At 57.1% G+C, this 23,176-nt stretch overlaps 8 protein-coding genes across 8 annotated transcripts; 4 read left to right on the top strand and 4 right to left on the bottom strand.

The window, feature by feature from the left end:
- Nucleotides 1–230: 230 nt before the first annotated feature.
- Nucleotides 231–1,773, bottom strand: ZRT2-1 (Zinc-regulated transporter 2; the record flags this gene model as incomplete). The annotated part of the gene is made up of 6 exons (XM_032035304.1): nt 231–265; nt 314–441; nt 491–1,368; nt 1,418–1,533; nt 1,598–1,624; nt 1,683–1,773. 6 exons carry the CDS (start codon nt 1,771–1,773, stop codon nt 231–233), a joined length of 1,275 nt encoding a protein of 424 aa, XP_031885621.1.
- Nucleotides 1,774–3,284: 1,511 nt separating this feature from the next.
- On the bottom strand, nt 3,285–4,042 carry CGGC5_v002314 (uncharacterized protein; the record flags this gene model as incomplete). Its single annotated transcript, XM_066150944.1, has 4 exons — nt 3,285–3,433; nt 3,560–3,597; nt 3,661–3,680; nt 3,743–4,042. The coding sequence occupies 4 exons, from the start codon at nt 4,040–4,042 to the stop codon at nt 3,285–3,287; spliced, it is 507 nt and encodes a 168-aa protein (XP_066009847.1).
- Nucleotides 4,043–5,142: 1,100 nt separating this feature from the next.
- MTP7-1 (Metal tolerance protein 7) lies at nt 5,143–7,355 on the top strand (the record flags this gene model as incomplete). The annotated part of the gene is made up of 9 exons (XM_032035303.1): nt 5,143–5,188; nt 5,495–6,036; nt 6,095–6,121; nt 6,182–6,259; nt 6,329–6,403; nt 6,463–6,618; nt 6,684–6,932; nt 6,986–7,103; nt 7,159–7,355. 9 exons carry the CDS (start codon nt 5,143–5,145, stop codon nt 7,353–7,355), a joined length of 1,488 nt encoding a protein of 495 aa, XP_031885620.1.
- Nucleotides 7,356–10,108: 2,753 nt separating this feature from the next.
- Nucleotides 10,109–10,513, top strand: CGGC5_v002312 (mitochondrial 54S ribosomal protein mL41; the record flags this gene model as incomplete). The annotated part of the gene is made up of 2 exons (XM_032035302.1): nt 10,109–10,300; nt 10,385–10,513. The coding sequence occupies 2 exons, from the start codon at nt 10,109–10,111 to the stop codon at nt 10,511–10,513; spliced, it is 321 nt and encodes a 106-aa protein (XP_031885619.1).
- Nucleotides 10,514–10,784: 271 nt separating this feature from the next.
- On the bottom strand, nt 10,785–13,537 carry CGGC5_v002311 (AB hydrolase superfamily protein; the record flags this gene model as incomplete). Its single annotated transcript, XM_032035301.1, has 3 exons — nt 10,785–12,269; nt 12,314–13,360; nt 13,460–13,537. 3 exons carry the CDS (start codon nt 13,535–13,537, stop codon nt 10,785–10,787), a joined length of 2,610 nt encoding a protein of 869 aa, XP_031885618.1.
- Nucleotides 13,538–14,167: 630 nt separating this feature from the next.
- On the top strand, nt 14,168–14,843 carry TSR2 (Pre-rRNA-processing protein TSR2; the record flags this gene model as incomplete). The annotated part of the gene is made up of 2 exons (XM_032035299.1): nt 14,168–14,195; nt 14,260–14,843. The coding sequence occupies 2 exons, from the start codon at nt 14,168–14,170 to the stop codon at nt 14,841–14,843; spliced, it is 612 nt and encodes a 203-aa protein (XP_031885749.1).
- A 154-nt stretch (nt 14,844–14,997) lies between these two features.
- On the bottom strand, nt 14,998–16,390 carry CGGC5_v002309 (BSD domain-containing protein; the record flags this gene model as incomplete). The annotated part of the gene is made up of 3 exons (XM_032035298.1): nt 14,998–15,368; nt 15,420–16,137; nt 16,193–16,390. The coding sequence occupies 3 exons, from the start codon at nt 16,388–16,390 to the stop codon at nt 14,998–15,000; spliced, it is 1,287 nt and encodes a 428-aa protein (XP_031885750.1).
- A 3,060-nt stretch (nt 16,391–19,450) lies between these two features.
- Nucleotides 19,451–21,254, top strand: napA-1 (AP-1-like transcription factor napA; the record flags this gene model as incomplete). Its single annotated transcript, XM_032035297.1, has 3 exons — nt 19,451–19,918; nt 19,971–21,004; nt 21,056–21,254. 3 exons carry the CDS (start codon nt 19,451–19,453, stop codon nt 21,252–21,254), a joined length of 1,701 nt encoding a protein of 566 aa, XP_031885751.1.
- Between the last annotated feature and the right edge of the window lie 1,922 nt (nt 21,255–23,176).

Genomic DNA, 23,176 nt, shown 5'->3' with positions numbered 1-23,176 from the left:
CTTGTGATTTGCATGACAAAATCCGGCGCAGCATTGAAGATAACGAGCGTTCATTCTCTGCTATCAAGTCCTGTCGAGTCGTAGAGGTGGTGATTGCGCCGTTCGACCGCCCGTCGGATATCGTGGGGAGTCATGGCTGGCGACTCGGCTGAACTGGGGTTTAGTTCCCTCGCGAGAGGCGTGTCCGAGGGAATCGGGGATCGGGGATCCCTACGGTTGTCGGTAATGGCTTAGGCGAAGATACCGACGATTGACATGCCAGCGGCTGCAAGAGAGTTAGCGGGGTTTGTGTGATAGAAGGAGATGAACTGACCTCCGGCGAGAACGTAGCAGAACGCGGTGATCTTGTCCTTCTTGGTGAGGATGCGGTTGGCCTCCTCGGAGAGGAAATCCTCAGCCAAGAGGTCCACCAGGGCAGCGTAAAGCAAAAGTCCGGAAGAACTGGTTTACATTAGCAAGGATAGCGGCATGGGGCAAAAGTTGCACTCACATGGCGTTGAAGACACCGACAATGATGAGACCAAAGGCACTGTCGGGGTCGTATGTGTTGCGGGTGGCGAGACCGATGGCCTGTCCGATGGGAGCGGTGGTACCGAAAGCAACGACCAGGACCCACGGACGGATGCTGCCCTTGGGGTAGGGAACAGCAGCAATACGAGAACCGAGACCAAGACCTTCGAACATTTGGTGGAAAAGAATGGCGACGAGAAGGATGATGAAGCCGTCAATGGTAATGGAAATGGTCATGCCGACAAACACCGAGTGAAACAGAATACCACCCTCAAGCATGGTAATGTTGAGCGACATCTTGCGATACACAGCGGGGTCAACGGCCTGCCCCTCCTCGTCATAGAACGGATCTTCCTGCTTGACCTCCTGCACAGCAACCTGCGAAACCTGCTTCTCCTGGGTTGATCGGATCATGTTCATCATCTCCATGCGCTGGCGCACATATTGCTCGTAAAAGACAACGAACCAAGGAGGCATGTCGGAATCAGCCAAGTTGGATGGCGGGGGCGCGCCATAGGTGCTTTCCTGGTACGACGGGAACTTCTCGTCGTAGGCGCGCTGGGCAACCTTCTTCTCAAAGTCGATGCTGTCGGCCTCGGCATCGAAGCTGTTGCGTCCATAACGCGGCGGTCTAGAAGGCATTCCGACGGCACCATGATTATGTCCATGGTCAGACATGACATCACCTGTCGGGCCACCGTGAGAGTGACCTCCGACCTTGGAGTTGATCCACATCTCGATGGTGAAGAGAATAAACATGGAACCCATCATGATGGCGCCGGGCAGGGGAGGGTAATCATCGGTGAACAGGTCCGGCAGACACGGGTTCATGAGATTGCCAAAGGCGGTGGGAAGCAGCTGTGTTGCTGTTAGTCTCTGACGACTGCCAGAGTGGTGATGCACTTACATGAACGAATGCCGTTGCGATCAGCACGCCCGTACCGAAATGCTTGCATGCGAAAAAGACCTTGGGAGGGACCTTCAACCACTTGACCTTCTTGGCCATCACGGGGAATCCAGCTCCTGCATCCACTCAGTTAGTTTCCGGCCCCACGAGATCCTCGTCGCTTGTTTTTTGATTGCGTACCAAAGATTGAAAATCCCAAAACCAAGACTGCGCCAAGTTAGCCAAGTTGTTCGGTTAGGTGACGTTCGCCAGGTTTGCGACTTACAAAGACCGGCGACGTGCAGACCGACATCGTACTCGCTGGTTCCGCCCTTCTTGCCGCCGCATTGCGGCTTGGGCTCCTTCATACCGTCCATCTTGATTAAAAATGGTAGTTTTTGTTTTAAAAGGGACTACTACTTGATTGGTAGCCCCAAAAGAAAAGCGAATTGAAGTTGAGAATGGAAGGGACAGCCAATTGTCCTGGGCTGCCTAAGAACGACGACTCATTTGAGAAAGGAATGTTACTGAAAACAAGGGGACACGAGAAACCGTCCCGCGGCTTCAGTATGAACAGAACAGACGAAAAAAAGTGCTGATCTAGTCCCCGCTGTCGTAATTGTCGGAGAGGGCAAGGAAGGGAAAAAAGACAGGACAAGAAGAGAAAGGAAAAAAGGGAAGGAAGAAACGGGCGCAATAAGAATCGAACGAGACCTGACGCTCTGTGGCGAGCAGAAAAAAAGGCTTGGGCAAAGTCTGGGCTCGACTTGCTTTAATATGCTTCATGTATGACAGCCCGCGCAATACTTCCCGCGTGGAAACGGGTAGGGCAAGAATAAACGTCGACATGGGACAACAGCCCTTGCGCCAGTACCGCCCGGCCGAATCAGAAATAGAAGACTGCGGCCAGGATGAGGCAGCTGAGGAAAGGGACCTTTGCCTGTGGGTTCGCGATGGGGTACGTGGCTGTAGCGTCCGCCTCGCGGGAAGCGGGAGGCGGGAGGACCTGAGTGGGAACAAGGTTGTCCGTGGGACGCGGCCGTGAGCATGGGGCGGAGGCGAGGGAGAGGGTCACGACGAGGACGAGGAGGATAGGCTAAGTCAACCACGGTTCAAAGGTGCAGTTTGCTGCGGTGCCTGAGACCCAGCTTGTCTCTGGGCATCGATGATCCCAGGCGTCAACCGGATCCGATGTTGGCGGATTGTTCGATCATGTTTCTCGTTATAGCATGATTTGCCGGCAGAACGAGACTGGGAGTCTGAGAGCCCGGCTCGACCTGACGGACTGGAAACGAATTGGTGGGCGGATAGACGCGGATTGCAGGGTAGGTTGTGTCTATCGGCCGCAATTCGTCTCGACTTCTTCTGCCACCGTTGCCGGCCAGCGCTTGGCGTTGGGCCATACTGCATAGCAGGTTGCTGTCTGGTTTGGTGTAGTCTTAGTTGGCGCGAATGATGAACAACCATCCAAAACGAGACGACGGTCGATCTTCCATCGGGAAGTTGCCAGCCCAGGACAAAAGACGACGCAAGAGGCCACAGAAGGCAGGGGTGTGGGACGTGGGGTGCGCGTCAAATGGGGCTTGCCGGCATTTGAAAAATTTGGGTTGTGTGAAACGGGAGGTTCCCGGGGTCTGCGTCCAGGGTCGCCAGTCGGAGAATTCTTAAGTCGATTTGACTCTGGAGAGGCGTCTGTCCCTGGCGTTGGCGGCGCGGGGGCGGCTGGAGGATGGAGGAGGCGGAGGAAGGGGATGGCTCGGCGGGACAGGCACAACCGTTGGAGCCAAGAGCCGAGCCAAGAGGCCGCTGACACGCTTGGCTGCCATTCTTCTTCGTCGAAGAAATTAAGCTTGGCGGGAGTCTCCTCTTTGCGAGATGGCTAGCTGCCTTAGCCCCCGAGATCATGTGCCTGCATCCGCACTCGCATCTGCCGCTGTTGCTGTTGCTGCTGCTGCAAGTGTCTGTTCGACGAGGTGGCCCAGCAGCACAAGACAGCAGCCGCCGCAGCACCCTTGACACTGACCTTCTGGCGTGCTTCTTTTTCGACTTCACATCAGCCCTGCCGTGGGTCTCTGCTGGGTCTCTCTGCGTCTCCTGTGTCTCGTCTCACGTGCTGAGTTGCCTAATCGGCGGCTGGGTGAGGGGCAGGTTTTGGCGGTTTACCTAACAGGCGACGATCGGGGTCGGGGCTTAGTCGGAGGCTGATGCATCATAGCTGATGGCTGAAGCTCTCGAGGCAGGCGACTGACTCTGAATGGGCTCACAGATGGGATGGGATGACATGCTGGAGGGCAAACGTCGTCAATGGTCGCGCACATCGGGTTTCTGGGCAAGGGCAGCTCAAACCTGGAGAGCCAAGGAAAAGAGGGAAAAGAGGAGCTTCTCTCGGCGTCTGAGATCAAGCGAGGCTGGGCGCAGCGACGACGAGACGACGTATCTGTCGATGTCTGGGCCGCTGGAGACGTGAGTGTGTGTGTGTGTCCGTTTGTTCTTGCAGTTTTTGTGAGGAAAGGTGTGTGTATGGCGCAAGGTGTCTGTGGTGTGTATAGCAAAGGATGGAAAAGCAACTATTGCATCCGAGAGCGTGATGCAGAAGAGAAGGCGGAGACGAAAAGAAGTGGAGCCATTGCGTCGGTTGTCGTTCATTCTTGCTTTCCGAGGAAACAAACATGCAAGACGTCCCGAGCGCTCAGCTCCTTTGGGCAGAGCAGGCCCTTGACTTTTGGACTCGTCAAACTCAACCCGAGTCTCGTGTGCAGCTCACAGACAGGCAGGCCAACAGGAGGCTCTGGATTACGCTACGGCTACTACGTAACTTTTGTCATCAGAACCCTGCCCGCACCACGAAGTAAGGCACGCAGTAAGGTACCTTGGGAGCCTGTAACAGCCCCAAACTCTTGGCAGAGGGACTATCGCTTCCTGTATCGGTGTACCGACGCGGCACCTGGGGTTGCCGTTCGGTGTGAAACAGCCCCGCCCGGCACCTCACAGCCAATGGCGCCCAATCACGGCCCCCGCTGCCCGCTGTGCTCGGATCGCAGTCCTGATCGTCCTCGACTCTCTCTCTGTCATCCATGCGCCATCACAACAAGCACCTTCGTCGTCGTGACATGCTGTTGCAGGGACACGTCGGCCTTTTTGTCTCCAGGCTAGCCCAAATGTGGTCCTTTACTTCACTCGACTCCGCCTGCCGCCTACGATCGCCCCTCGCTTACACTTTACTCGACCCGGCTCGACTGTCCAAGACCAGGAACACCGAAATAGATGCCCCCTGACCGACAAACCTCGTGCCCCATCACCGCCCTTCAACTGGCTGGATGCTCGACTTTTGCAAAGAAACAACCGGCAGACCGCGCTGAGAGACCACTCAAATCAAGAAATCTTGCCGTCATCCTGCCAGGGGCTGTTGTTTCCCCCTCTTTCTCGACACGTTCTAGCCCGCCCGCACATTGCATTGAAGAGCTTACTGTTAACCGTCCACGTAAGAAGGGGCCGTCCATCTCTTGCAGCGGGCGGCGGGTTACCTCCCCTGGCGGATGCGGAATGCGGAGGCGGCTCATCAGAAGCAAGCATGGCATTACATGAAAACCACATACCTTTCAAATAGCATAGCATGGCACGGCATGGCGGCCGGATCTGTCTAATATATTACTCCCACTCGCAAATCGCGGCCTACCCGTTATTCCTCATCTTCCCTTCTACTGCATAGTACCAAGAACAGAACCCAGCTCAATAGCTTCCCGAAAATGCAAACTCCACGCGAGTCCCGGGACAATGTCCAACCATCGTCCAGTACGTTGGTTTCGCCTTACCTTTCTTTCCTGCCCACCCCCTTCACCCCCCTTTCCACTCACTCCCCTTGGCCTTGCCTTGCCTTGCCTTGCCTGTTGCCTCGCACTGCTTGACTTGGCCTCGCCTTCGCCTCCTTTCTCTCCTACCCAATCCCTGGGCGCTGTGGTTGGTTCATCACATCCTCGCTGAGATGTGCGACGCCTGCTGCTGCTACTCGCATCGGATTGCCCTGCCCACTGACCACCGCTGGCCACTGCTTCATCCCACTGCCCCATCGACCACTCGACCGCTGACCATTTGCTTCAGTCACTTCATCTCGAGGCAACTCTGTCGGTGATCTGAAAAGTGATCCGAAAGGTGAAGCCAACAGTGAACCAGGCCAACACCTTAAAGACAACCAGGACATCATCACACCCGTCCCAGCCTCTGGCACGGACGACAAAGCAGTCACAGAAGGGCTCTTCACTTCAACTACGAATGACACAGCCGTTGACAAGCAGGACGCACGCGTCTCGTCCAACACTGACGGGGCCGACGCCTCCACCGTCGACACCTTCTACCGGCCCGACCCCTACGACTTTGGCCGACACCGCCGTGACAATGTCTCCAAGAAACAGATGAAGATTGAGCATCCCAAGGGTAACAAGAGGAAGCTCTCAAAGTTCTACACCCGCCAGAACGAGCTCATCGACCAGTTCCTTGGCGCCGAAGATGAAGAGAGGCAGCAGGTCGACGAGGATGCGCGGATGGGCCCCAAGATCAAGTTCGCCGTCAACGCATCCTTCACCGTCAACTTCTGCCTCTTTGTCATTCAGCTCTATGCCGCCGTCTCAACCGGGTCTCTATCGGTAAACAGGCACCCAAGACCCTGTGCTCACGGACTTTCTGTTGACTCGTGAAATCCAGCTGTTTGCCACTGCAGCCGATGCTTTCGTTAGTAGACCCTTTCCCTCGGTGAGGTGTTGGTGTAGAGGTTGACCAAGAGATGCCCAGATGGACCTCGTCTCATCATTTGTAATGCTCATCACGTCGAGATTGGCAGCCAGGCCAAGCGTTTACAAGTACCCGGTGGTGAGTTACAACACGTGCGACACCTTGGCAGTAGGATATCCGGGGTTGACAGAAGGGGTGAAAAACTAGGGACGAACCAGGATTGAGACGATTGGCATTATTCTCTTCTGCGCTCTCATGACCACGGTCGCCATACAGCTGCTGGTAAGTTGCCAAGTGACGGTTTGGCTTGGTCGGGTTTGGAGATGCTGATCTGGGGATAGGTCGAGTCAGGCCGTGCTCTTGGCGAGGGCAAGCGGGCCTCTGAGGAGCTGCACATCATCCCCATCGTCATCGTTGGCGTTGCCATCTTCGCCAAGGGCTCCTTGATGTTGTACTGCTTTGCCTACCGAAAGTACCCCTCGGTGCATGTCTTCTTCGTACGTGGTCGTCCCATGAGTCCAGTCCGTTCAGATGACAGTTGGGATAATAATAGCGTGTGTAGATTGACCACCGCAACGACATCGTCGTCAATAGCTTTGGTCTGATAATGTCCGTGGTGGGCGATCGCTTCGTGTGGTATCTCGACCCGATCGGTGCCATGTGCATTGCCCTGCTCATCCTGTTCTCGTGGGTCGCAAACGCCTTTGAGCAGGTCTGGCTCCTGGTCGGAAAGTCCGCGCCAAGAGACTTCCTCGCCAAGCTGACTTACATGTCAATGACCCACGACACTCGGATTCTCAAAGTCGACACCGTAAGTTGGCGTTTGCCAAGTAATGATGAAAGCCGTCTCTGACAATGAAGCAGTGCCGGGCGTACCATGCCGGTCAGAAATACTACGTGGAGATCGACATCGTCATGGACGAGGCGACCCCGTTGAAGATTTCTCACGACGTAGCGCAAGAGCTGCAGAGAAAGGTCGAGGGTGAGTCTGCCGCTGCCGTTGGACTGGGGCTACAGAGCTGACACGCAATGCACAGGACTCGGCGATGTCGAGAGAGCCTTCGTCCACGTTGACTACGAGGACCAGCACAACATCCAGACCGAGCACAAAGCATTGTACGAAAAGGTCGAGAAGAAGCCCAAGAGGACGCTGAAAGAGATCCTGCTGCGGACGAAGAAGGACACTAGCAAGGTAGTCGAGACGGAGATCTCGAGCGGGCGAAACTCGTCCTGAGAGAGACTGAAGGGAAGGGAAAAGGCCTGGAGGGAGGAAACTACGAGTAATAAAAGCGAAGAGGCTGGGCGTTTGGGCCGCAATAATCTGGTTTAATCTTTTTTATCTCTCTCTCCACGATGTTGCTCCGGCAAGGTTGTCGACTCGACCCATCTCGACCCTGGCCGCCTGCTGCACACCACGGCGGGAACAGACGGGAACAAGCGGAACAGACAGTCCCGCCTGCGAAAATCATGGAGCCACAATGGGTGATGAGGTCTGCTCTGCGCAGAGCGGCATCGGAAGGACGTGAAACAAACATGGGGGGGCGGACGGCAGATGGTGCATCCTGTAGAAAAGGCATACATAGAAAAAACATCAAGAGAAAAGTAATGATTTTGAGCTTTGCGGAAAGGGACCCACAAGGGTATCGTCGTTTGTGTGTCCCAGACCCTTCTGAGGTGCGCATGCATGCATCGGCGACGATGGCGGGCTGGCATCGACAGATACGACCTGAAGCGGTGTAAGCTGGCTTGCGTCTGGTTTTCCAACGTCTGCGTCGTGGAAGATGCTACGCTGCGCGAGCTAAAATTCCCAGCCAAGCTCAAGCGACAGACTTGGCGGTGGAAGGCAGTATGAGACGGCACAGCCAAGCGGTTTTGTCGTGTTGTAGTCTTTCTTCTCTTTCCCCGGCCGTCGAAAGGCTTGGCTACGCGCCTTTGCTCGTCGACCCCGGGCTTGGCTTGGCGGGGCGACGATGGGAAGACGCAAAAGCGAGGGGGGGCAACATGAGAGCACGGATGATGGCTGAGGAGCAGGCCCCCCCATGGTGTATGGTGGGACGAAAGGAACGTGCGGTTGATGGCTTCGACGTCGATCCAGGGGTTCTCCCACTTCCCATACCATGCTGCGGTCACTCGCCGTGGGTCGGGCTGTCTCAGCTCTCGACTGTCGTCGAGTAAGCATAACGGGGCGCCGGAGTGCACTGCAAGGTCCAACCGAGCGAGAGACGTTGAGGAGTGAGGCTGCCAGTATGTTTTCCAGAAGCATTGCCGCGGATAACGAAAAGAAAAGAAAAACAGATGAAATGGCACGGAAACGGCCTTTTCAGATGCAACGGTCTGGCTCTTACCAGTCTTGTCTCACCTGATATCTCATACTAGACGTCGACTGACATTGTTCGCCGTTGGTTCTTGTACTGAGTCGACTGGATGAGATGACTGCGGGGGCCGAGGAACCCGTCGGACTTTTTTCTCTCTTTCACGTCCAGGGGTTCACATCAGCTCGAGTATCAAAGCTGTGATCATCGACGATGGGTCTCCGTCTGACGCGGCGGGCCATGCTGGCCGCATATCCTCACAGCCTCAGCTCGCATGATCTTTCGCTTCTGTTTCGGCAGTGGTGCCTTTTACGTTATGATTGTCGAAAGCAACATTGCTGTGCCGTTACAACCGACGATGTCTATTTCAAGCAACAGAAAAGAAATCGTGGGGCCAAGTCATAGGAGTCTTGCTATTCGGGCGTGTAATGGGCAGAGACAACGACAGGGACTAGGGCGACGAGGACGACGACAGGGACGACGACGGAGACGACGATGGGAATGACAAGAACGACAATGTGAACGAAAGTAGAGATTTAATAGAAATAAACAGCAAAAGTGTTAAGGATTAAATCAAATAGATAGTTTACTGGAGTATCCGCCCGGATATCCAAATTCACCCAAAGTCTGCGCGGCTGCCTGGCTGGTCAAACTTAGACACGTTGCCGATGAAGTTGCCATGTCTGATCTCTAGCAGTATTTACTACAAGACCAAGCACCGAGACTCTTGAACGTTGCCGACTACTCTTAGTCTCAAAATTAGGATAGAACATAGTTGAAAGACTCTCTTGAAGCCTCTAGTGAGCTTCACGAATGAATCTGGGTTGTTTCCATTTGAAGTTGAGGACCAACGTGCTGATGGCTGAATGGGATAGCGAGAGACCTGAAGCGGTATGATCTCAAAGCCATGCGTTCCGCCGCTTCTTCACTCAAATTCAGCAGCTACTGGTAGGACCCTGGGAGTCTTTGAATAAGGATTCCGATCTCCATAGCTCATGGCTGGCTGAGGACGTTGGGTGCTTTTGTTGCTACTTGGAACTGCCCACCCTCGTCACCGCCAAATACAAGTAGTACATTATTCAACACATAATATTGATGCACTTCAGATCTCCCTCGAGTGATCAAGCCTCACTGTTGCCTTGGGTCTCTTGGCGGGCTTTGATGAGCTACCCATCGCGAAGTCTCTAGTGCAAAAACGAACGCACTGCCGGTCCAGAGAATGAAACGTTAATGGGAGAAAGTGAGACTGAATGTAGAAATAACGATGATCTGGCAGTAAGTACCGATTTCTGCACTTCTTTGACAGTCGATCGTAGCTTCCGTTGAATTAGCCTAAAACGGCAATACCGGCCGTATCGGAGCCGATATGACCCACAAAGCCCGGAAGGAGGGGCCGTATTTCTCGGGTCTGTGCACCCCCCTCCGGCCAGAAAAAAATCGGAGAAAGGACCAACTCTTATCCGGCGCAACGCCAAAAATTGGGAAACACCATCCCTCTACATCTTCGATCGACGACGACGCCGACCGACGCGACCGGCACGAATTCGAGCGAACGAAAGACGAAGCGCAGCCAATTGAGCCCAGCTGCCCCTCCCACAACCCCCAGAAAAAAGCGAGAGAGAAGTCCTCTCATCAGCCGAACCACCACCCCCAATCCGAGCCGCGCCCGCCCACCATGAGACCCTCCCCGATCCTCCAGGTGCTCAAGTTCAGGCACTTGCGCCTGACGACCAAGGACGTCAACAAGGGCTTCTACAAGGGAAACCGCACCGGCGCCATGGGTGAGCACACCAAGTACGGAGGATACAAGATCGACTACAAAAAAGTGCGGACGTACGTCGTCCCCGAGGGCTTGAAGAAGTTCAAGGTTAGTTTCCATAGGATTTCCACCATCACACACACACGGGGTGTCAAGCGCGGCCGTTGCTAACGTGTTCCGAATGCCGCGCAGCTCACGCCTTTTGTTTCCGAGCTAGTGAAGCCTGCAGGACGAACGTACAAGAAGACCAACAACCCCGCCGGACCCCGCGACCCAGCACTGTTCCTCAGCACGTGGAAGGAGAAGAACGGCTTCGACTAATTTGCCTGGGCCGACAAATGATGGCACGATTCGAGCGGCGGGGAGAAATGGGACCAAAGCCGCCAGATGAAGCTGTGCCAGCGGACAGCGAAAGACGGCTGAGTTGCCAAAAAGATGTATATACCCTTGAAGCATTATAACAATATGTAAAACGATTGCACGCCCAGCTTCGCTTATCCAAACGCTGGGAACACGCGGCACGTGAGGTATGCAAGATTCATCCAAAACTTATTTATACACATTAGGGTATTGCTGGTCTGGCCCGCGTGGATCACGCCGTCTGCTCGACCCCGCCGTTTGCAGTCTCTTTGCCCTTGCCCTTGCTGAGGGGAAGGTCCTCCGCCGCCGTCACGAACTTGTCCATGGGGGGCCGCTCGCTCTCGCCTGCTGGGGTCGGTTCAGGAGAGACCTCGGTGGCCTGGCTGTCCTGGACTTCTGAACTGACGTGATCTTGGTCCATGGGCGGCATGGGGCTGATGGGGCGGCTGTCGGAGCCGGACATCAGCGTCATCATACTGGCCGTCTCTGCGTCCTTCTTGCCGAGGCTGAATGGCAGGGCGATGCCGTCGAGGAACGGTCGCTTGCCAGCCACCCCGGTTCCAGGCACAAATTCCGGACTGAGGTGGTCATTGGCCTTCTCCTGCTCCTTTCTCTTCTCGATGAGAGCAGCGACGGGCGTCTCTTCCACGTCGGTAGCCTGAGAATCCAGGACCTGAGAGCTGGTGTTCTGTGACGTCTGATGCTCATCGACAACGACGCGCCGCTTACTACCGCTCCGCTGGATCGGTGCCGGGTCTTGCTGCTCTACGTCCTGGAACGACCTGGCCCCCTCGCCGCCTTCTTCCCTCGTCATGGACGTCTTCGCCCCCGAGTCCGCCTTCTTCTCTCTCTCCATTGTCATCTCGTCGTGCTTGGATCCCCAGAGCGACCACAGAGCCAGACCCAAGCTCTTGGTTCTCTTGCGGTCCAGCAGCTCATCCGTGGCTCGGCGTCGCCCAGCCAGAGCGGTTGGTGGCGGCTTCTCACCGTCACCAAAGTCCACGAACCCGGCCGCCATATCCTTGATGATGTTCTTGTGCACCTTGGCCTTGGCGCCGGAGAACTTCTTATCAAACACAGCCTTCGTCTGGAGCCATCTCTTGACTGGCGTGGGCCTGACGACGCCAACCTCTTCCTGCTTGATGGTGCAGCCAGGCAGCTCTGACTCGGGAACGAGGTCGTGGACCACGCCATGCCGGGTGATTCTTTGCCGAATCATGTGCTTCTTGAATGGCGGCAGCGGCATACCCGCCTTACCGACTTGCTGCGGGACAGACTCGGAGCTTTCTCCTTCTTGCGGCTTGTCAGACTCGGACGCTGAGCTCGAAATGACACTAATGTCATCGTCGTCCAGAATCTCAATCTCCGTCTTCTGGGCTCTCGCCAGCGCCCAGGCGCCAAATTGCGCGACGGCTCGATACATGTACTTGGCCGGGCGAGTGAAGCTGAGTGTTGGGGCAACGTGGCAAAGGTCGTCCCACACCTGGAGCTGTACGTCGGTGGGCTTGTATTGCTCAATTTGCCGCATAGCTGCTTCATCGAGGTTGGGGGGCGTGTACTTGGAGGGGTTCGCGCACTTGTGGGCGAGATAGATCTGCTCATCGCGAAGCACCTCGCCTCCTCCGACCATGATCAACAAAGGGGGAAGGCCGCCGAGCGTGGGCTGCATAATAGGGCTAACCATCGGATGAGACAGAAGAGCATTCGTCGTGTACATCTAGAACAGTCAGTAGTGTTCCTTCTGAGCCCGAAATGACTAACCTGAATTTGATCCTTGACTGTGGTCAGCTTGCCGTCAATGGTTACAGAGAGCTGCAGCGCGGTCCTGCGGGGGTCTGCGTCCTCTGTGGGGTCCTCGTTGGTCTGCGAAGCACCGTTGACAGCAGTTCCCTCCGCAGCGGGGTCCAAGGAAATCGGAGCGGCTTGCTTCTTTTCCAGCGTGTTGAGCTTTGTGGCGTTCTTCTCTTTGCCAGCTCTCGCCTTGATGGCTTGCTCTCTCATCATCGCCATGTCGTCCTCGTTCGGGGGCGGCCACGCTCTCGACGGCTTGTGGTGGAAGCCCGAGGGCGGGATGTAGTCGAAGGGGTTGTCGCCAGAGACGCTGGGGAAAGAGTGGGATAGGTCAACCCACGGGCTGATGAGGATCGCGCCGGCCGGGAGCGGGATTCCCTGGTCTCTCAAGATGACCATCATTGACAGAACCATGCCGCCGCCTGCCGAGTCGCCGGCCAGCACAATCGTGCTGGGGTCTTGGACCGTGAGCAGGTAGAGATACGCGGCGAGACAGTCCTGCAGCCCGCAGGGGAACGGGAACTGAGGCGCCAGGCGGTATTCCGGTGCAAAGACTCTCGCCTTGAGCTTGCGGGCGTGACGCTGCATCTGGTAGCGGTGCTCGTCGACACTACCAAAGAAATAGGCACCGCCATGAACGTACAGCATCGCGCGCGTCGTCTTGCCATCGTTCTTCTTCCGCTCGTGGTAGTCGGACCGCATCTCGATCCACTCGGCCTTGAGAGGGCTGTTGGGCTGCCTCCATCTCCACCACTTGCGGCCACCAACAGCGTGAACGCCTCCGGGTCCCAATTGAGCCTCAATCAGCTCGGCGGACCTCTCGATGTGGTCCTCCGGCACCTGGGCATCCTCTACTTTGACCCATTGCGGATGCGGCACCCATTGGGCCGTGAATGCCTGCAACTCTTCGACGGTGTGCTGCGACGCGAACTCCAGAAAGGATCGGACGAGGTGCAGGCCTTCGTCGTAGGACAGGTGGGCGGTGGGCTTCTGTTTCAACGGGTTGCGGTTGAGATACTAGCGGGACGGACGGTCAGCTTACGTCGGCCCGTAGATTCCAGGTTGCATTGATGCGGAATCTGGGGAATATGGATCGGGGGGCAGGAATGCTCTCACATGTGAAAAGAGGGTGGAGACGACGGTCGGCGTCACCGCCAACGACACCGACGTGGTGTTGAGCTTCAGGGGGTTCATGGTGACTACGTCTTGATGAGGCTCTCGACGAGGACAGCTCCTGTGCCGTCGGCAACGGCGGGCATGGAGCTTTTTGAAGCTTCCGGGGTGATTGGCAGGCCCGGGGGACAGACCATCACGTCGTGGAGGAGCACAGAAGAAAGCTGGCCCTGAAACCGCCCTCAAAGCTCACTGCCGGAATAGGGGACCGATGACATCACGCGGAGACCAAGTGGATGGTTAATGTCCGCGGTCCTGGTCAATTAGTCTAACAGTAGTTGGGCACGAACGGGCTGGGTTGGCGACTCAGGCAGTGAGACGAAAGTGACCGTGGGAGCTTAGCGAACATTCATCAATAATTCTCGAACGCTCACAGTGAAATTTGATCATGTTATCCTCAGCTTCTCGCCAGACAAGCATGCTGCTGGCAGCGGGACTCATCACGTATTCGGCAACCCAATCTCGCAGCTCAGCGCAGGACCCTGCCCAGGCCTGAAAGCGGACCCGGCGGCGCCCCACACAGCCTTCGTCACAGTGCCGGGTGTCGCACGCACTATCTGCCCAAAAAATTGTGATTTTTGAGAATTGTCACCGAAATGGTCTGCCCCTCCAAGAACCCCGCGAACACCACAATCAGTCAACACGGCAACCATGGCATCTTCCAACCCTCCCACGGCAGGTCAGTCGAAACACGTTGATATTCTCATATTCTTCGATCATAAAATGCTGACACATTGTTACAGAGGCCTGCCAGTCCACCTTTGAGCAGGCTGTGGCCCTGTCTCTGCACATGTGGCCGGCCCTCTCCCTCGCCGTCCAGAACCACTGGGGCGGCCCGGACTCGGCCGACAAGAGAGACTGGTTCGCCGGCGCTGTGGCCGAGCTGTTCCCGGCCTACACCAAGATCGCCAACGGACAGGCCGTCCCCGCCAGCAACGCCATCGAGGAGCCCGACACCGAGTACATCGAGACCTTCCTCCTCCAGGTCATGGTCGACGAGTTCGAGGTCAACGTCGACGACGAGACGGGCTTCGACGTCGCCGAGCGCATCATCAAGATCCGTGCCGACTGCGCCAAGGGCAAGTTCGAGGCCGTCGACGAGCTGCGCAAGAACTGGGAGAGCCGCAAGGGCGCCAAGGTTGACGGGCTCTACAAGAAGATTGAGGGCGGCGACCAGGAGACCGACTGGGAGGACGACAGTGAGGATGACGAGGATGGAGACGTCGACATGGACGAGGCGCCACAGCTTGTCGCTGCCCCCAAGGAGAAGCCGCAGCCCGAGGTTGATGAGGACGGATTCACAATGGTCACGAAGAAGAAGCGATAAACAAGCGAAGGAAATCCGACTTGGTCTCATGGAGATGGTGCACTAAAGGCCGCGGCTGTGATGTACAAGAGTCCGCAAATTAAGAGCTGCCATACGAGCCAGAAAAGAGTTCAACCCCGGGAACGCCAGCCAGCAAAAGCAATTCTTACGTCTACTACTCCCAGTCGGCGTCACTGTCGCTGTCGTCGCTGTCATCGCTGCTTTCTTCGGCCTTGCGCGCCTCCTTGGGGCTGTTGGGGGCGCGGCTGGGGACGCCCGAGGCGGCGCCGACGACGTCGTAGCTAGCCTCGCTATCGGCCTGGGACTTTTCGTCATTGGACTTGCGGGCTTCGGTGGGCTTGAGGGTGGATTGGGAGGTCTGGGCAGGGGGCGGTTGGATGGTGGTGGAGGACTCGGTCGACGGCGGCCGGGCGGGCTTCTTCTGCTCGGCCTTGGGTGCGGCAGCGGGAGCGGCGTCGGACTCGTCGGAATCGGACTCTTCGGAGTCGGACTCGTCCCAGCCAACTTCGTCTTCGGCGGACGCGGCTGTGACAGTCGTCAGCATCACGGCATTCATACCTAGTCAGTCGGGCTCACCCTTAAGGAGGTCTCGGCGGCGGGCCTCGGCGGCCTCCATGCCGTGTCTGAGGAAGTAGTATCTCTTCCAGAACTCGGCGTACGGGACCTGATCGGGCACCAGCTTCTCCATTGTTGTCCGCAGCTCAGGGTATTTCTTCAGATCGTCACTAATGTCCCCAGTCTTGGACTCCACATCAAAAGTCTTGCCCCAGGTCGAAAACTCCTCCGTTGCGGGATCCGTTGTGAAACTCTCGGTGCTCGTGTGAATGACGTGAAGCTGTGCATCCTGCCTCGATGTGTGAATGACTCTCTTTCCCTGGGCGTCCTTGCTCTCGAACAGGACGGCGCCGCTCTGGTTGGTCGCGTCGGAGGGCGGCGCGATGCTGACCGCTTCTTTCAAAAAGTTGCTGATGTTGGTGCCGAAGCGCAGGAGGGCCTCGTCGGCAGCGTCTTCCGCCTTTTGGAGCTCCTTGAGCCTCCTCGCCGCCTCGGCGCGGAACTTTGTCATGTACGTTTCCGAGTTGCTCATGGCATCGTCGGCGGCGGCGGCCTGGTCGCGTGTCATTGTCGGCGTGGTCTGGTTATCGGCTTCCTTGCCCTTATCCCCGGAAGGCTCGCCCTGCACCGTGTTGACGGTGAGCGACCGGGTGCGGTTGACGATGGACGTGAAGCCCTTGGCGGCATCTTCCCCCAGCTCTGCGACCTCTTTGGACGCCTCCTTGTAGACGGATTGCCCCTGCCGCTGGGTTTAGCCGTTGCCTCCGGTGTGCTTGCCTCGGCCGTCTTCTTACCTGCTTGACAGCGTTCCCCAGGAAGCCGCCAATTCTCATGCCCCAAGCACTCGTCGAGAGAGCCTTGTAGGCCTCCTGGAGGTCCTCGTTCAGCGACGCCTGCGGCTGGTCATTTTTGGTGTCCGTGGAGTCGCCCTTCTTCTTATCGGCGTCCTTCGGGAGGGCGCTCTCCTGGATGTGATCGTAGGCCAGATCCATGGCAAGGCTGCAAAGTCCAAGCTGGAGTCGACGCGGGTGTTGAATCGGGTGTTCGATGGTCCGTTGCGAGGCTAGGTAGCTGGTGCGGGCAATGTCGGATCGTGGAGGTTCTGCTCGATGTCGGCGGACGAATGGTCACTGACGTGAGGCTGGTGCTGTTCCTTTCCCCTGATGGGCGGGGTCCATGGCCGGCTGCATGATGGTCAGTGCGGGGAGTCGTGGTACGTCCCGCACGTGCGCTTGCGTCTATTGCACGATAAGCAGCTGAGCATTCCACCACTGATCGACTCGAAAGCAGCTTGGGAAGTGCTCAGTGAGATTGAAATGGTGGAAACTACGTCACCGTTGGAATGGGATATGGACGCCCGTGCCGAGAGGGTGGTTCTGTCTGCACGAAGGGACTTGCAACAGAACTTTGCCGGACTTGGTTCACTTACACGACGATTTCTCTGACACCAGCGCCTTCACAGCGGCGGCAGCTTACGGCTTACCCTGCGCGACACCTTTACCCCAGACCGGAGGCGGCAGCGGGAGTGTGGTGCCATTCCGAGTGGCAACGGAGTTATTGCAATAGTGCCGTGGCTCACGTGCGCCTACGATGCAATTCAGAAGCCGCGACAGTGGTCGAAGACGGTAACAGCAGTCATTGGCCTCAGACCGTTGCATTCTACACCTTCAACTTGGCTGAGGCAACTCAACTGATCCTGACCTTTACAAAGGTGCACCCAGCAAAGGCGGTTTGTTCCTTCGCGCCGCCGCACGGGGCCAAACCCCTCGCCATGTTCCGAGGCTTATGGTGTAAGCTTTTCGGATGGGGCAGTTCGGGTCTAGACGCCTTCTCGGGCGTGGCGATTTATGCAACCAAGAGAGTAAGCAGGCCGATCATGTTGTGGTCCCCGACCAACAACAGTCACTAGGAATCGCGCTACAACGGCACGAGAGGCACGAAGGGCGCAGAGTACAAATGCAGTCATGCCGGGGCGGGTTCGTGCCGCGAACTGCGTCTGTCTCCTGTCCCTTTGATCCTGGCAATTGTGATGGCAGCAAACACCGAAAAGTGCCATTTGTCATCCGGATGCTCAAAGCTTCCAACGACTTTCCCTGACAACCAGAGCAGATCTTGCGACTCAAGGCCGTGGCAGGAACCCGATCAACCAGATCTGGCCCCTTTTTTAACCAACGCCCGTTTCTCGTTTTTCTGGAGAACAGTTGATCAGGGCCAAGACGGTCCCACGGCCATAAACGATTAGAGTTTCGGCCAGTCACGCCAGTCTCCTACCCTTTGGGAGTCATGGATTGCTTGTTGTCCCATGGCGTGGGAAGAATGGAGGTTTTGGCGGTGCCTGGGGCGCGATGTAATACCATCTCGGAGAGGTATCGGCGTGGTTACACTGCACGAGAGATACCTCTGGTGGATAGCCAGATATCACGGCTTTTGAATATTGGGTCAGCGGATTTACGCAGTAAGGCTGGCATGACCCTGACTCATAGCCAGCCGGCCGGACGCGCCGTTTGAAGAATTGGCAGGCTGGGCTAGTGCTGCACAGCCCGTACAGTGAACAGACGGACGAGTGACGGCACGGTGAGCACCACTGACCGCAGTCTCGTCCTTGGGTCTTGGCCGACGACCCGCCACTCGCATTGTTACGCAACGAAGAGCGTACCCACGTCATGCGACAGACTGGTGATGGCGGGCCGAAGCTGGTGTAGTGTGGCCGTCATATTGAGATGTCAGGCCGGTGCGGGGGAGTCCTTGGACGCGAGATTGCGAAGTCGCGATGGTCCGATATTTGTGTGGATGAGACGGAAACGATGGACGAGAGGGAAGACGCGAGACGCAGAGGTTGTAAAACGCGGGCAGTCTCTTGATGATATTCGTCCGGCGGAGTGCTGCCATGTAAGTGAGTGACATGGAGCCTCCACTCACCCACCGCCGCTTGATGCTGCGGGCGGTGCTTAGAAGACGGCTATCCCCAAAACAGCAGCACGGAAAACAGGAGGCAGCAAAGAGGATGCGTGGCAAAACCGATGAACATGCCGTTTTTAGAGGGATGAAGGGCGGGCTTTACAGGGGACGCGAGCTGGTGCCTTGGACTTGGCGGGTTGCGGTGACTTTTGTCCTCGAGTGGGCAGGTGGCAGTTCACACACACTGGTCAGTCAGTGGTGACACTTCACAGTGTTGGGGCCGGGAGACCGGATTCCCATCATGGGCAGACTGGGGCAAAGAGGGGCCAGGTCCAGGGAATTGGCGAAAACGACGGTGCAGTTGTGCTGCTGTTCGGCGATAACGGGGCTTGCGCGCGCCCTCTGCCAATGGAAGCGTCAGAATGCGCCTCGGGGCCCCGACGCCCATCCTCTTGAGTCTTCCCTCCCCCCCTCCTCCCCTTGCCAATCGAGGACTGGCGTAGGGCCCCGTTGGAGTCGAACATGACGGCTGACAAATTGAAAGGGCGCTGAATCTTCCCCCTCACCGAGTGCTGCCGTTCTATTCAGTTCCACTTCACTTTCTCACTGGACACGGCGACCAAACCAACACCACCAACCGCTCGTCCTCGCATCACGCACACCTTTCCCCAAGCACGTCTTTCCCCGAATCCCGTGGAATCTCTGCATCTGCATCCCATTCTTGTTGTTGAGAAATCTGGTGGCCTGGCGACCGCCGTGTGACTCAGGCAGCAACTTTAAGGCGGAACACGCACCAACTCTGCACTGGACCCCAGCTTTTTTGCGTCACTCCCCAGCACCACCGCAAGCACCACCACCAACAGCACCGCTGCTGCGACCAACAATCTCCATACGCCTTTGCCTCCTACACATCTCGACGGCGAGTTTGGCGTCTTGTATTGCCGAGTGCACCACGCAGGCGTCGCGACACTGTTGAACAACACCCAGTCTCCCCGCGACACCATCCGTTGATCCGGCGGCCTGGACCCGAATCCCATCTTGACCCCGGCACGAGCCGCAATCGGCCTCCCGAGTTTACCTTTCTTCGTAGCCCTCCTGCACCGAATTGACTTCTCTTTACCTTCACCACTTCGCCCCTTCACGTACTCTTCGCAATGGCCTCCGCAACGAACGGTGGTTTCCCAACCAACTTCATCCTGACCCCGCAGCAGCAGAGCCTGCTCTTCGCCGCCCTCAACTCGAACAAGCAGCAGCTGGCGAACCAGTCCCCGGGCACCAAGGACACCTCCATGTCGCCCTCCTCCTTCCAGACGTCTCCCGCCCAGGCTCCCGCCAACGGCTTCCAGGAGAGCCCCTATCTCGACAACTATGACTACGACTTTGGCGACTCCAGCTTCGACTTTGACTCCCTCAATGACCAGGGCAAGATGATTGGAGATATCCCGGGCACCGCCAAGTCCACCAAGTCAGATTCTACCGACAACGATTCCTCTGACAAGAGAGCCCACCCCGACGACGAGGACGACGAGTCCTCGCCAGGAAACGGCGCCAAGAGACGTGAGAGCACCGAGAAGGTGCCCAAGAAGCCCGGACGCAAGCCCCTTACCTCCGAGCCGAGCTCAGTATGTTCTGCCACCTCCTAGACCGTAGACAATCTCTCTAACACTCGTAAAGAAACGTAAGGCCCAGAACCGTGCCGCCCAGCGCGCATTCCGTGAGCGCAAGGAGAAGCATCTGAAGGACCTCGAGACCAAGGTGGAGGAGTTGGAGAAGGCGTCAAAGGATGCGAACAGCGAGAATAGCATTCTCAAGTCTCAGATTGAAAAGATGACGGCCGAGCTCAACGAGTACAAGACCAAGCTCGCGGCTATGAGCACTCGTTCCGTCTCACACGGCAAGTCTCCCATGGGCTTTGGTGCGTCCGCAATCGGCAACCTCAGCGATGTCAACTTCCAGTTCGAGTTCCCCAAGTTTGGCGTCCTTCCTGGTGCTGCTATGCCCAAGCCCGTCCAACGAACAGGAGCGTCGGCATCGCCGCACACCAACGGCAGCAGCAACCCCGTCAGTCCCCTAAACACCAAGGACAACAACAGCCCGCACATCATCCACGGACTGGACTTCAGCAGCACCAAGGACGACCTGGCCAACTTTACTTCGCTCTTCAGCAGCCCGTCCATGAACGGCACCAACGGCACCGCCACGTCGCGCGCCAGCGTCGACTCCGGCTCCTATGGCATGCACAACGGCACATCGACCAGCTCGCCATCAGCGTCATCCCAGTCGAATGCCGGTCCTAGTTCGTCCTGCGGCACTTCCCCTGAGCCGTTCACGCAGTCCCCCATGGGCTTCAAGCCTGTTGATACGATGACCACCATCGGTGAGGAGCACACCGGCCAGCAGTCGTTGTTTGCGGGCATCGACACCAACAGCATCGACTGGCTTGCTCAGCAAAACGGCGGACAGTTTGATCCTCAGCTCTTTGGCGACTACCGCGAACCGCAAGAAAACATTCTGGGAGGCGGCACCTTTGACGACAGCTTCTTCAATGACGCCCTTGACGCCGACTTTATCACGCCGTACAACATGGCGCCCAGCCCCGCCGTGCCCAAGAAGAACCTCATTGACCAAATCGATGCCGCCAAGAATGCCGACGATGACGTGGTCAAGGACGCCGTCAAGGCCGAGAACTACAACTGCAATAAGATCTGGTATGTTGTCCCCCAGCAAGAAAGTAGCACAGTGACTTACACCCACCCCAGGGAGAAGCTGCAAAACTGCCCAGACGTGGCGAGCGGCGAGTTCGACCTCGACGGACTCTGCTCCGAGCTTCAGAAGAAGGCCAAGTGCTCAGGTCAAGGCCCCGTCGTGTCCGAGACGGACTTCCAGGCTGTCGTCAACAAGTGGATGGGCAAGGACGTGGCGGCCTGCTTCGCGGCCCAGAACAAGACAAAGGCCTGAAGGACCCGACGTCTCCATGTACATTTGCACACGTGCCCACGGCAACAGGTCAGGCGGTCAGGTTTGGAAGCATATCAGGATTAGGTCGGTTTTTCTGGGGACGACAGGCGTTTTAACACGGACCAAAAATAAGGGCGGACGTAAGCTTCCGACCCGCGGCAAGGCGAATGGTTATTCATCAAACACCGGAATTCTAGATGCGGAGCACGAGATCCGGCCGAGCGGCTCATAGGCCCTGGCCTGTTTCCGACTGGAAAACTCCCATTGAGCGACCGAGAATGGTTTTGGGAAGGCTACGATGATGAGGTTTGCGGCAACCACGACGGTTGTACGTCAGGGGTCGGCATATAGGGGTTGGTTTTTCTTTGCAGATGTAACATGCTACTAGTATAGGCTAGTTTGGTGTTCCAAGGATGAATGAGCGAATGAGAATCTCCACGTTGGACTCACTTTGGTGTCTTGTCAGGGTTGGTTCTCTTGAGATGGCCGTCCGTATGTGCTTGAGACGAGTACTTCAGATGAGTGCTTGAAGTGAATGATATCAAGGCCCACGTCGTCGTTCCAACGGAGCTTCCGGCCAGCACGGAGCTTTAAACGGAGCAGCTCCTCCGCGGCGGATGCCATCACTCTGCCATGCCAGGGGCCCGATAAGCACCCTCGGCCTGTCTCCTATAAACGATGGACCCGGCGGGCGCGAGCTAGCGGTCAGCCTCCTGAACTTCCTGCGCCCGCCGTAAATCTAAGGTCGATAGCTACCCATCAATAGCGTGGCGGGAACAAGCCGGCCCTCCTTTCCCCCACAGACACTGGCGCGAAGTACATATCACGAATCGTTTTAGTCCAGAAATGCCCCCAGGCCGAGGTGGTCTGCGGCCGCCCCGCACCCGCCCGCATCCGCATTCCGCATCCGAATTCTCCTTGGCAGCAGAACCCCATCATGCGCTCCCTGATGCTGCTGGAAACATGCGGGGAGGGGAGGGCAGCACGACACGACACGACACGACACGACACGAACCACGGACGGACGGCGTTCGGCGTTGCGACTGTCTCTCGCGTTCGGTCTCTGGCGGGCGGTCGGAGACGGGGAAGCGGATTTTGGGGATGGAGCTCTTCGGCCGAGGGCGAACAGGGTCGCATCCTGCGCCGTTGGACGTTGAACTCTGTCACTCCCCCCCCCATCGCACCCGGTGCCTTTTTTTCGTGCGTGATTCCCTCCTCCCAGGCTGGCTTCCCCCTTCCTGCTCATGTACAGGACACGCCACATTATGGTTGTACAGGCAGAAAGGCGGGGGGAGGCCGGTATTCTGTCGTGCGTGCATGCCGCCAGGGGGGGACGGACCACGGAGCGGAGAGAGGTCCCCCCAACCACCACCACCACCAACGGCATGTCGACAGTGAGCACCTTTTTTTTTTTTGACGTGGGGGATGCTGCCTGCCCAGCCGCCACCCCATGGCATGGCAGGCAACCTAGGAGAATGGATAGAGCGGCACGTGGGAGAAGGGGGCAAAATCGTACGAAGAACGAAAGGAAAAGATGGCACACGGCAGAAAGGATGGGGAGAGGGGGTGATGCTGATTGCGCTCACGGTAAGGATCATGTTGCGATGAGCGGTGTGTTACGCGGCACAAGCTTCCCCCCTCTCATCTACTGCTCACCAAGAAGCAAAGTAGTCCTCCATGGTTCTTTCTGTTATCTGCTCCGGTATCTATGGCTGCGTTCATGATATGCTGCCTGTTCTTCTGACACCCCCGGTCTAAACCCAAACCCGGAACAAGCCTCCTAGGTCCCCCTTCCCCTCACCAGGAGGCGAAAAAGAAGGCTTCTGCCCGTAAGAAGAAGAATCACGAGACTTATCAGACCCCTTGTCGAGTTACTGCTGGCTGTTCTGCCTGCCTGCTCAGTCGGCTCGTTTCCAGGGCCG

This window comes from Colletotrichum fructicola, assembly GCF_000319635.2.
Source record: "Colletotrichum fructicola Nara gc5 chromosome Unknown KSG_Nara_v1_contig01, whole genome shotgun sequence".
Taxonomy (NCBI): Eukaryota; Fungi; Ascomycota; class Sordariomycetes; order Glomerellales; family Glomerellaceae; genus Colletotrichum; species Colletotrichum fructicola.
The sequence above is the reverse complement of the archived record's forward strand: the minus strand, read 5'-3'. Positions and strand labels throughout refer to the sequence as shown.